Genomic DNA, 12,320 nt, shown 5'->3' with positions numbered 1-12,320 from the left:
GTTACACTGAAAATGTTATTACTCACTGTTGTCGTCAGTATGTACAAGAGTTTCTTCATTATTGTGGGAATGTTTTTACTGCTTCTTTGCTATGCTTTTGCTGGGGTTGTTCTTTTTGGAACAGTGAAATATGGCGAAAACATCAATAGGTGAGTGTATGTATATACAATCAAAGGATGTAAAAACCTTTATAGAATTCCCTCATTTCTGCTTTGTTTGTGCATAGATTAAAGGTACAATATAAGATTGCTAATTTAGAAATAATAGTCTTATAGAGTCACCAAAAACTGGTAATTGTTTTTAGTTTTTTTATGTTCTCATTTTGCAAACTGTAGCACAAAAAGCCTCCAAATGCCACCACATTTGTTTTTTTATATAAAATTATGTTTAGTATCTTATGTAGTTCTCTAGGCCTGGGATTAGGCATTAAAATCATATCATCTTTATCTATCTCCTTGATATATAAGGCATTTCAAATGATTTATGAAATAGATATGGTATGTCAAAAGGAGTTGACCTATTTTTGACATTGCATTTTATTTGCATATCAATTAAATTTATGGTTTCCCATAGCTTTTCCCAAAGACGGTGCACATTTTCCAGATCTTAGGAAAAAAACTATAACATAGGTAACTAATTAGCTCCATAGTCTAATTCAGCCTTTCTCAACCAATGTGCTGCGGCACATTAGGGTGCCACCAGAGGTCCTCAGGGATGCCACGGGATTGTGCAGCCCTATTCACCCTGAGTATACCTCCAGCTGCAGCCACAGCATGTGTACACCCCCAGCTGCTGCCTCTGCAGCTAAAGGGGGAGCAGTTGGGGGTGGTAAAAACAGCTCAACAATGTGGTTTTACTGCCCCTCCAACCTGACATGTGAACAAGCCCTTGGTTCACATCTGCGTGGATGCGTGCTGCGTGTAGGCAGCCCATTCATTTCAATGGGCTTCCCTACTCGTAGTAATGCAGGGAAAGAAGTCCCTGACCCTTTTTTTTTTTTATTTTGCCGCACCAAAAGCACCCCATGTTTGCCAATGTGTAGGGTACCATTAAGAATTAATGAGACCCTAAAGAGCAGAGCAGTTGTCTGTGTGTCAGCGAGATTTTGAGTGTGCTCCGCGACACACAATAACGTGAACCAAGCCTTGGAAAAAGGGTGTCTCAAGACTGAAAATACTTTTCAAGGACACCCCGACTGGAAAAAGGTTGAGAAACAGTGGTCTAATTACACTTAGAACACCTATTTTATTACCGACAAATATGTAAATTCTATGCAGTTAAGGCTTTGAGAACCAAATCTGTTTTTTAACAAAATCGGTTTCAGGATAGGGGCTTGATGGCCCAACATTGGTTTTACTGTGGTAAAAAAACGTAAAAAAAAAAGTTATCTCATAATCAGAAAATAACATTATAAATGTTACAAATAGTTTTCATATAAACGAAACTGCACTTTAGGTTCCCTAGCTTTTAAAGATGCTTAGAGCTAAAAGTGGCTGAAAAGAAAATTAATTAACAAACTGAAATATTATGTAGGGATCCTAAGTCAAAGTTCTTAGAGTTTTACCACTCTAACTCCCTTAAGTACTATTACAATTATAATGTGGGCTTTGTTCGCAAAGTGTTTATAGGAACAGCACTGCAGAGTAAGTGTCAGATAAAACGAATGTATGCTGTGTTTTGTTTTTATTTTAATTATTCATTTGGTTTTCACAACCTAGGCATGCCAACTTCTCAACGGCAGGTAAAGCTATTACGGTGCTATTCAGGATAGTAACTGGGGAAGACTGGAATAAAATAATGCATGACTGTATGGTAAGTGGAGAGAAACACAATAGAAGAATGGCAAAGTGTTAATGCCAGGGGAAATATGATTGCACATTTTCTCAAGCTCCATGAAAGACCATTAAATGTGCATTGAAAAGTAAATTTTGTGGTTAGATTAAACAATCATGTAATGATGTCTTGGTGTAGCTCATTAACTCTCAATCTAGATTGGGCGTTTTTGCTTTGTGTTTTAATCATGGACAGACTGTGGAGATATAAACACGCTTTAATGGGCCATGCAGCATAATACTTGTTAAACAGAAAAAAAAACATAATTTGCTGGGCTAGCTAAACACAACTGATAGCTTAGCATCATGTTACATCATAAATATTATCTAACATCATCTTACATCAAAAGCTGAACATTTAACATTTATCTAATCAAAGGAAAATTAATCCTAGAATTTTTACAACACTTGGAGGAAAATAGTTGCTCAAAAATACAATTCATCCTACAAGGTTATTAACATTTTTTAAAAGTTTATATGCATTGCTAATACTACTGTTTCTTGTAATTAATGCTGTTACTATGACTATTACCTTATTATTACTTTTACAATATATTATATTACTGCTTCTTCCAAACCCATACGTTGGGTTGTTTAGAGTTTATTTATTGCCAGGTATGTTATCACCTTGACACTTGAAGTTTATCATTAACCTTCCTAGCGGTATTCCCGAGTGTGACTCGGGGTAAGATTTTAGTGCCAAAATCGGTAACCCCGAGTCACACTCGGGGTAGCGCTAAGAAGATCGCTGGATGCTGGAGGAGGTTTTACTTACCTTTTCTCCGGGATCCAGCGAAGACTGCGGGCGGTGTGCGGCGGCGGAGCTTCCTCCCGATCGTCTGCAAGCCCCGGCTTCCATCTCCGGCGACGTGACGTCCGCCGGGGGGTGGAACCGGCGGCAAATTCAAATGTAAAATGCACCAAACACACTGATACCGTTCAAAATAAAATAAAATCACATTACATTGCCCCTCAGTGCCCTTTCCTGCAGTTTTACTGTACTTTTTATGTAAATATATGTATATATATATATATATATATATACATATATATATATATATATATACACAGTATATATATATATATATATATATATATATATATATATATATATATATATATATATACGTATATGTATATACACATATACATTATATATATATATATATATATATATATGCACACACACACATATATATATATATATATATATATACATATATATGTATATATATATATATATATATATATGTATATATATATATATATATATATATATATACACACGTATATATATATATATATATATATATATATATATATATATATACACACACGTAATTCTTGTGAATGAGCAGCCCAAACCAACTGTATACATAATATATATAATAAATGTATACAGTTGGTTTGGACTGCTCATTCACAAGAATTACATGCAAAATAATGGTACCGCTTTCAGCACCTAAAATCCAAAAGAATCATACCGCCAGGGAGGTTAATGTCCATTTATTATGTCCCTTTATTTTCTTGTTCAGCGGGTGTACAAAATAAAAAAGTCACTAACCTGTGTAGAAAGTCGTATTATACCTACCTGTCTTTCAGCCTGTTTGATAAAACAGCAGAGCTTCCGTGAAAAAAAATTAAATTCAACTTCTTGGACTGCTAAAATAGAACCCCTGCACTGTTTCCTCCTGGTGACCTGTAGTCACTGTGGACACAATCGTGATCTGGAGGCTAACAGAGGAACCACAGTGACCAGTGGGGGACACACTCTTCTACATACCTGAAATTTGATTAAAGCTGGGAACTCTGCTACAAAGTGATGGTTTAGCTAATGCACAGATGGGTAGGTCTTTATATATAATACTGCTTTCTTCAAAGTTTAGTGTTTTTTATTTACGCCAAGGCAGGGCCCCTTAAAGAACAAAATACCTGAAGTTGATGCTACTGCAGAAACGACATTTCCCATGGAGCTATGTATGGACAATAACAGCTGATAAGTGACATCTAGAGGCCGTAGTTCTAGCAACCACAGCAACTGCAAGGTTGATAAAGAGCAGTTATATTCTCGCCTCAAAGCAGACTATTGACATCCAAATATTTAAATGTTATGAACAAGCAGTAAATAAAAGTTTAAACATGCCCTCACTTTCCTTTTATAGCCACATCCACTCTAGTATAATTCATATTAAAATTGTGCAGCTAAAGTTCTTCTATACTTATAATCTCTCTGGGTAGCTCAGCTTCCCCATGCCAGCAGTAAATTGGATGCCTCCCAGCCTATTCATCTCTCATGTAAACACAGATGAACAGGAAGAAGGAGAGTGAAAAGTGCTGAGTCCAACTTTTTCCATGTTTTATTTTTAGGATGAACTGCTGCAGAATAACTGTAACTACAGTGGTCAGTGAGAGCTTGCTTTTAAGCTGATTTACTACTTGTATACTTGATTATATAAATATCTTAATGCACATAGCCTGACTACAGTTCTACTCTATTGAAGTGAATATTAAACAAACAGTTCTCCTGGCAGGATCAACAGATAATTATGTAACATTGCATTGCAGGGGGGTTGTAGAAATAGAAATGGCATTCTTTTTAATAATTGAGACTGAAAAAAATATTAGATTTTATCATTTGCCCATAGTCCCATTCTATATTCTGTTCTATGTGTCCAATAGTTGAATATATATTTCATTATTTTGCATAGAGGAACACAAGAAGTCTTTAATCGTCAGGTTAAACTGCCGGATAATGGAGGATTGAACAGTGGAAAACAAAAAATTGTAGGCCAGCCGATAACTTCTCCAACTACCAGCATGCCTCAGCTTTTTGCTAGTGTCCTAGGGGTAAACATGTTCTGTTCATCTCTACCTTGTTTAAAACTATCCTAGTTTTACTTACAACTGTTTTTCTTACTAAAGGATTATTCTTTGTCAATCAAGACTCTTCTCTACATTTTCGCTAGAGCAACCCAGAGCCTGGCATTTGGAGTGCCAAGTCCAGGCCCTATTGGACTGGACATTGCAGTGTTATCCTGGAAGTGACATTTGGCCACTGGGTTCTGAGTAGTGTGCTTTCCAGACTCTATTCTGGGTAAAGTTAGCTGCAGAGCTCTTTTCAAGTCCAAAGCTGCTGGCTTTGCCTCAGTGCTTGCTCTGCCTTTGAAATCTGACTTTGTGAGTAAGCAAGTCAGTCTGAGCATAGAGAGCTACCTCAATTACAAGGGTCACTGGGCACGTTTAAACAAAGTTGTGTGCCCCAGTAATGAGAAGAACTGGAAGTGACTTGCCAACATCCCTTTGGACTATGTAGAATAGACTAGGGGTTCCCCCTAGGTGCGGGATTTTAACGGCAAATACACTTCCACAAAGAAGTAAAATTAAATCATTTTATTAAATAACAAAAAGATAAAATAGATCTGTAAAAGATCTGAAAGTATACAATTTATACCAATGTACAGAGTTCATGTATGGGTGTAGAACCAAAGATGTAGGGATGATAGTAATACATATACTTGGTGGTATATGTCGGTTAAAGGAAATCCTCCAATCTGACGCGTTTCAGGCGGATGGGCACTTTAATAATCCCTCATTTACTGCTGGCTTTGCAAAGGAAGATGTTACCGATGTGGGACTAAGAACTGGTATCATGCACTGGGTGAAGTGTGGCACATGAGCACTTATCTCTCTCTTTTCTGACAGATAGTGTCAAGGAGTTATTCACCTACTTGCAAAGAGCCACATTAATCTTTGATCTTCAATCTGTTCCTGCCCTTGTAACTTTAGTACCCACTGGCCATCTGACTGGGCCACCAGTCGTCTGGGTTTAATTTCCTTACCTCTATGCAGTCACAACATGCCTGATTTAAGACATAAATGTCTTTAATACTTTACCCTTTAACATCTGCGGGGCTGCTTGCAATGTGTCTTCTAATGGTGCCAACAGCTGCGTCCTGGAATCCCATTGCTCTCCTAGAGTCTATTCTATTCCATCATTTGAGTCATTTTTAGAATTGTTGCTGTGGCCAGTTGCCCTTTCATCTGGGGTTTTTACTACAGCCTTTCTAGACTTTTTTTTTTTTTTGTCAGATTATTTTTATTGCTTTATGGTTTCATGCAATACCAAAAAAAAAGAAAGAAAGAAACTTGCCACGCAGGGCTGAATATACAAAAACATCAGAACATCCAAATAAACCCCCCCTCCCCCCAACTCCCATTCCCTACCCGACCAGGTTCACCTACCCTTACCATCCCAGAATGTAAGTCCCCCCTAGGGAACTGGATAATCAAAGCTATAATACATACAATAAAACATATATATATATATATATATATATATATATATATATATATATATAGCCTCTAGGATGATAATGTAATTGAGCACACAGCCAGGAACCTTCTATGTCACCTTCAATCCAATCCTCACCTAAGTATCTATTATTCAGACTACTCTATGCGACAGAGGCAGGGCTCTCCAGCTAGATCCTCCATACCTTATCAAACTTCTTTGGGCAGCCTCTGCTCAAATATATGGCTTTATAGAATGGAGTCACCTTATGCACAAGTCTGTTCCAATAAGATAGAGAGGGTGTCATTGGCTTTTTCCAATAGAGGATCAGCACCTTGCAAGCAAAGAATAAAAGAAGAATGAATAAGGTGCACTGAGCCCTGGTTGGTGCCAGGTTCTCCAGCTTTTCTAGACTTTAAGGCCCAAATCACACAGCTATTTGCTGACTCTGACCACAGAGACATTACAAGCACCCTCCCCTGTTGTTTTCTTCACATTTTATATCTAATTTGCCTATGGCCTTGGCGGCTTCTGAGCCATCAGCAACAGAAACTAATTCTGAGTCACTACAGTCTATGACTGATGAGCTTTCCCTTGAGGAATTGCTATTATTCCCAAATTGAATAAGATGTTTCAGTTCTTAAAGTGTAACTAAACCCACAACAGGAAAATCAGTCTGTATATGCAGTAAAGCATGCTTGTTATACTCACTGTGGAACCTAAGGGGTTAATCTTGTACATTGTGTAAAAAGGCTGTTTGATCCTGTTATCTCTGATCCTGCCCTTCTTCCACAGCCTCCAATCTATCTCTTGAGAGTACATGGCCTTGGGGGCACTCTGCACATTCTCAGATTGGTGTGTATTGCTAGAGAATTGTTTTTTTCTTTAGGGAAGGTGCATGTGATCGGCACAGGGCCAAAAAGCACTGTTCAGACAGAGGTTCTGGGGTCATGCAGGCTCATAGGACAGTCAGAGGAGAAAACTCTTCCTACAAGCTTTACCCGGACACTGATAGAAGTCTCAAGACTGCTATATACTGCTAATGAGAAAAGATACTGTATTTAGCAGTTTACTAAAAATAATTGCATTTCCATGTTCTGTGTACTGTGGGAGACCAGATATAGTGAGTGCAGGGTCCTGGGTTTAGTAGAAATTAGTAACACACTTTTTGCTCCCCCCCCCCCCCCCCCCAGGCCTATTAGCCTTCTGCCTATTTGGGAATTATTTTGTACGAAAGTGGTCTACCGCTACTGTGGATCCAGAAGTGTCCCACCTTAGCAAGGCAACTACCATTCTGGTGGAGGATGGACCTGTTCTTAAGAACCCAATCAAGCCCTTTTTGGGACTCGCTGGAAAACCCTGCACTTCACCTCAACTTGGCTGTGACTTTAAGGTTTCAAACATTCTTTAATCAAGATCTTACCACTTTTGTTTCCTTGATTTTAGGATTCATGGAGCAAATGGCTCTAGCTTTAAATAGCAGTTTTGATGGTTTACTGGCGGCCTCCCAGCTTATCTCTTGCATGGGTCTACTGTTAATAGACATACTTAGGACACTCAGGTTAAAGTTCTGGACTGCTGAACCTATGTCCATGAAGTGTCTTAGCTGCATGGCCTTTGATAGACATCTCTTCAGATCAACTCTTGAAACCATTAGGACATGACAGTTGGCAAGTGTACCTGTGTTCCTCAGCAAGAGAAGCCAAAGGAACAGACTGCAAAGACTGCTCTCCCTTTATGTTTTAGGAAAAACTTCCCTTTCATATCTCTACTACTGCACCCTTAAAGCTTGGTTGCCAGTCCACCTGCAAGGTCTGGGGCTTAAAGTCTGCCAAAACCTCAGACAAGCCTTCCTAGGCATAAAAGCGTATTACCATAGTGGGGGGGCGGGGGGTCATTTGTTAACTTTTATGGGAAGTGGATCTCACTTGAGAAAATAATTTTTACTCTGAAATGTTGTGATTCCCACCTCTGCCTGATCCTGAGTGCCAACTGAAGTTGTTTTCTGGTGTCTATCCATCTGTATTGATATTTGCTAATTGCTGTAATTTTTAACCTGGATCTCCTCCCCATTCTAGTGAAAATGCATATGATGCTTGTAGCTTAGAGTTTCCCTTTGTCTAGATAGAGGAACTGTGGATAGATCATGTGCATGTACTTTGATGTACTGTTTTGTCTCTTGTGATGCTGTCTTTAACAAATATATGAAAATCAAAAAGCTAGTTGTTTGGAGTGCCTTTCACTTCAACCAGGACATTGTTCTCCTATGCCTGTGTCTGACTTCAGTTCACCTAAAGGAAAATTCCCTCCATTGTCTGGATGTGGTATAAGCTGAAAGTCTATCTCTTAACCACTGATTCTTTTTAGGAAAACAAATTCCCTTTTTGTTATCACAGATAGAACTTGAAATGGTGATCCAGCTTCTCATTCCACCATCTTTAGATAGCTCAGGAAGACCATCATCAAAGTTTATAGTCTGAAGGGTCAGGTTCCCCCCTCTCCTGTCAAGGTGGATTTCACTGGGTCTGTGAATGCTTTTTTTTTTTACATCAAGCAAATGTGTCCCAGATTTGCAAGGTTGCCACCTGGTCTTCTGTTCACACATTCTCTAAGTTCATCCAGGTGAATATGGTAGCCTCATCTGATGCCAGCTTCCTGTGTCAGGTCCTTTAGGCAGCTCTTTAAGCTGCAGCAATACCCTGTTTTTTGCTGTTTTCTAGTGCGTGTTATCACTTGTTTTTTAGTTGCCCGTCCCTCATTTGAAATGCTTTTGTTCATCTGTGTTCCTCTATGGAAGAAAAAGGAAACTGGATTTTTGTACCCACCTTAAAATCCTTTTCTTGGTTTTCATGAGGGACACATGTCCCACACTTATGTATTTATATTATTTTCAGTTCTACTTTGCTACAAAACTTGAGAAATGCTGGTAGTATGAAAAGTTGTCCTAAGCTGGCCTACAATGTTTTGTATTGCAATTGTCTAATCTTCCAGTAGGTGACATTATAACCCAAAGGTTAAAGGTGTACTGTGCCCATTTTGGCCAGTATTAATTGTGTAATACGATATTAAAGTGTTACTAAACCCACAACAGTAAAATCAGTCGGTATATGCAGTAAAGAATGCTTGTTATACTCACTGTGAAACCTAAGGGGTTAACCCTCCACATTGTATATAAAGGCTGTTTGATCCTGTATCTCTGATCCTCCTCTTCTTTCACTGTCTCCAAAAAATTACCTAATATTTACAGAGCCAGGAAATGGGCTGCACATGCTCAGTTTAATGTGTATTGCTAAAGATTTTTTTTTTGAGAGAGAGTGCATGTGATTAGCACAGGGCCAATCAGCACTGTCCAGGCATGTCCAGACAGAGGATCAGAGGAGAATGAAAACTCCTCCTACAAGCTTTACTAGGAACTGATACAAGTCTTAAAGGCTGCTATATACTCCTTATTATAAAGGTATTTATCTGTTTATATTTACTAAAATATTTGCATTTCCATGTTCTGTGTACTGTGGGAGACCAGATATAGCGAATACCGATTCTGGGTTTAGTAACACTTTAACTAACTCCTATGTACTTTTAACAAAAAATGAAGAGACATTCCTTATTGCATGCTTTTAGCTTATTAGTAACTACTAGACCCGTTCATAGTTAGCTTAGTATGGTTACACCATGACCTGAGAGTTAGTAACACAGTTTTCCTGAAGCATCATTCCCCTTGGTCTGGTTTACAAATACATTGAAACATATCCAATAAACAATTTCTTACGTGCATGCAATAGAAGGTGGCTCCTTTTTATGCCTGCCTACAGAGACCTGCTTTAGCTACAGGACTGAATGCTGTGTAACAGATAACCTCCTGCTACATCCAGTCAATAATAAGCTACTGACAGGTAGGGTTGAGTTGCCACTTTGGTCCAAATCTAGGCCTGTTCAAGGGTTTGGCAAACAGCCAAGCTAAGTTCATGTTCAATCGAGATGAACCACAGGAGGCAGTGGGAAGTAAAACATTAAGTCTGCATCCTAACAATCATGAGCTCTTCCCATCCTGCCCATTCAGCTGTTAGCTGGGGATTTCAAACTGTTAGCATAATGTAAACCAAGGGGTGGGGATTATGTAAAACAAATTAGCATGGGTCCCCCATTTTCATACCAAATCTTTCAGGTGTGCTGCAGATTTTAAGCAGGACCCCAAAAAAAAGGGTGTGGTCTCTCCCAAAGTCCACAGCAGACCCTGATTTGAGCATGCAGGCTGGAATGCCCGACAGGCCACATGCCCTCAACTTGGAGAGGTACCTTACCAGGGTCGACTCCACTGGTTGTTGACCCCCATGGTTATTGGGCCAGAGTTGTGGGGAAGAGGACCTCATCATTATGGGCACAAGATACTTTGCTAGAGGAGTTTCCCCCTTCGAGGTACCCCCCTTGTTAAGGATAGGTGGTCTGGTATAGACATGGGAGGGAGGGGTATACATGTTTCCATTTTTATTTTTGTGTGGCCTCTCCCCTCCCCATAAACATTTATAAAAGCCCCTAATTTAGTACATGGGTCTGTATAGATGAAGGGATTCCTGGCTGCTTTGTTTACAAACAGAAGTAAGTGGCCTGGGAGAATGCATTTGCCAGCAATTTAAATGGATTTGTAAATGTCAGTTTTGCTACAACAGGTTGTATACATTGTGCAGATGCGTCACTTCCTGGTTCTGGGCATCCCATTAGAACATTAGTTAAATTAATTTTGCATTTTTGATGATGGTTCACTTAAAGCACAAGTAAAATTGATGCCTAATGAAATATAAAAAAAAAAAACATTTTGCTTTGGTACATGTTCTCCAGGACAATGTCCAGCCTTCCATGCCATTTGTTTGTTATTCATTTGCCTACTGGCTTCATGTACACAGGACATTTGAAAACCTCTCCTAAACGCTGGAACTTGACAGCTAGTAACCGACAGTTAAAAATGTCTGTTTTGCCACGTTTATGCGAGTTTAGGGGCGTTTAAGTTTAGAAGCGTTTTTACATTGTAAAATGGTCAGAAATGTATCCCGACTGAAAACGCCTATGAAGGAAATGCTTATAAACGGGAATTACCACGTTTAGAGGTGTTTGCACACTGTTACAAGCATTTGACGTTTTAAATGCCAATAAACTTCCATCCTGAATGCAATTTTTTGCTTTAAAAAAAATGCCACTAAACTCAACTGCCTCTAAACGAGTATTAACAACTCAGTGTACAGGGGCTGCTGAAAAAAATGCCTAACTGCTCCTAAACACCCATTTATCAGCAGTAGTGTACATGAGGCCTTAGGCTAGAAAATGGCTCGTACTGATTTTAAAATTCAGCTCCTATTGACTTAATTTAGGTTCATAACTTCTGGGGAAGAGAGGAGCAAAATAAAGGATTGTTTCCTGTATTTGTTCTGAGCACAAGAATAACTTTAAACTGGAGCATTGGATTGTGTTTTTCTTTTGCATTAGGTTTGATTGTCTATATAAAATATCAAAAGTCGGGCTATCTATCTCTAACTAATATCTCTCTAAAGATATCATTATTTAGTTGCACTGGTTTCTTGATTTCAGGTACAACCACCATTCTGTACTCCAGATGACACAAGATACTGGGAAACTGACTGTGGCAATTATGCTGGAGCACTAATGTATTTCTGTTCGTTTTATGTTATCATTGCCTACATTATGTTAAACCTACTAGTTGGTAAGTGAAACATAAAAGTACTAAAAATTATTTTTATAATACTGTATATCACAAAATGATCCTCTATACATTGATTTGAACATACATTTAGGAAGTTGACAAGATTTGTAAGTTTTTTGTTGTTAGATTCTAACTCTGGGCTCATTGGGTATTATTTCACCTTGGGAGGCTGAGAACATCTAATGGCATAATGAAGGAATTAGGGACAGCTCAGGAGAGGAGGTGAATAATTCAGGCAGAGATGCTTTTTATGTTTTACACCTCTTGGGTCACTGTTTAAAAAGAAAAGAAAAAAATGCTCAGAGTTGGACTTTAATCCAAATTGTTTCTTTTTAGAATATTATATTGGAATACTGATTCTAAATGTATCAATTTTGAATATAAAGTCTAGGTAGGAATGGACCTATGCACAAACACAAACACTGCACAAATGCAGACACAATCACATCTAGATGTGTGCACATTCAACAACATTTTCTGAATT

At 38.5% G+C, this 12,320-nt stretch overlaps 1 protein-coding gene across 2 annotated transcripts in view; it reads left to right on the top strand.

The window, feature by feature from the left end:
• The window catches only part of NALCN (sodium leak channel, non-selective), an 897,007-nt gene that overhangs the window by 859,076 nt on the left and 25,611 nt on the right, over positions 1-12,320 (top strand). For both annotated transcript variants that reach the window (XM_082245388.1, XM_082245387.1), the window contains 3 exons: positions 1-149; positions 1,719-1,812; positions 11,704-11,836. In XM_082245388.1, coding sequence (XP_082101514.1) covers positions 1-149; positions 1,719-1,812; positions 11,704-11,836 — 376 coding nt within the window. The remainder of the gene's footprint in view (positions 150-1,718; positions 1,813-11,703; positions 11,837-12,320) is intronic.

The sequence above is a fragment of the Pelophylax lessonae genome (genome assembly GCF_965119305.1).
Source record: "Pelophylax lessonae genome assembly, chromosome: 2".
Taxonomy (NCBI): domain Eukaryota; kingdom Metazoa; phylum Chordata; class Amphibia; order Anura; family Ranidae; genus Pelophylax; species Pelophylax lessonae.
This window is presented reverse-complemented; position numbering and strand designations above follow the sequence as displayed.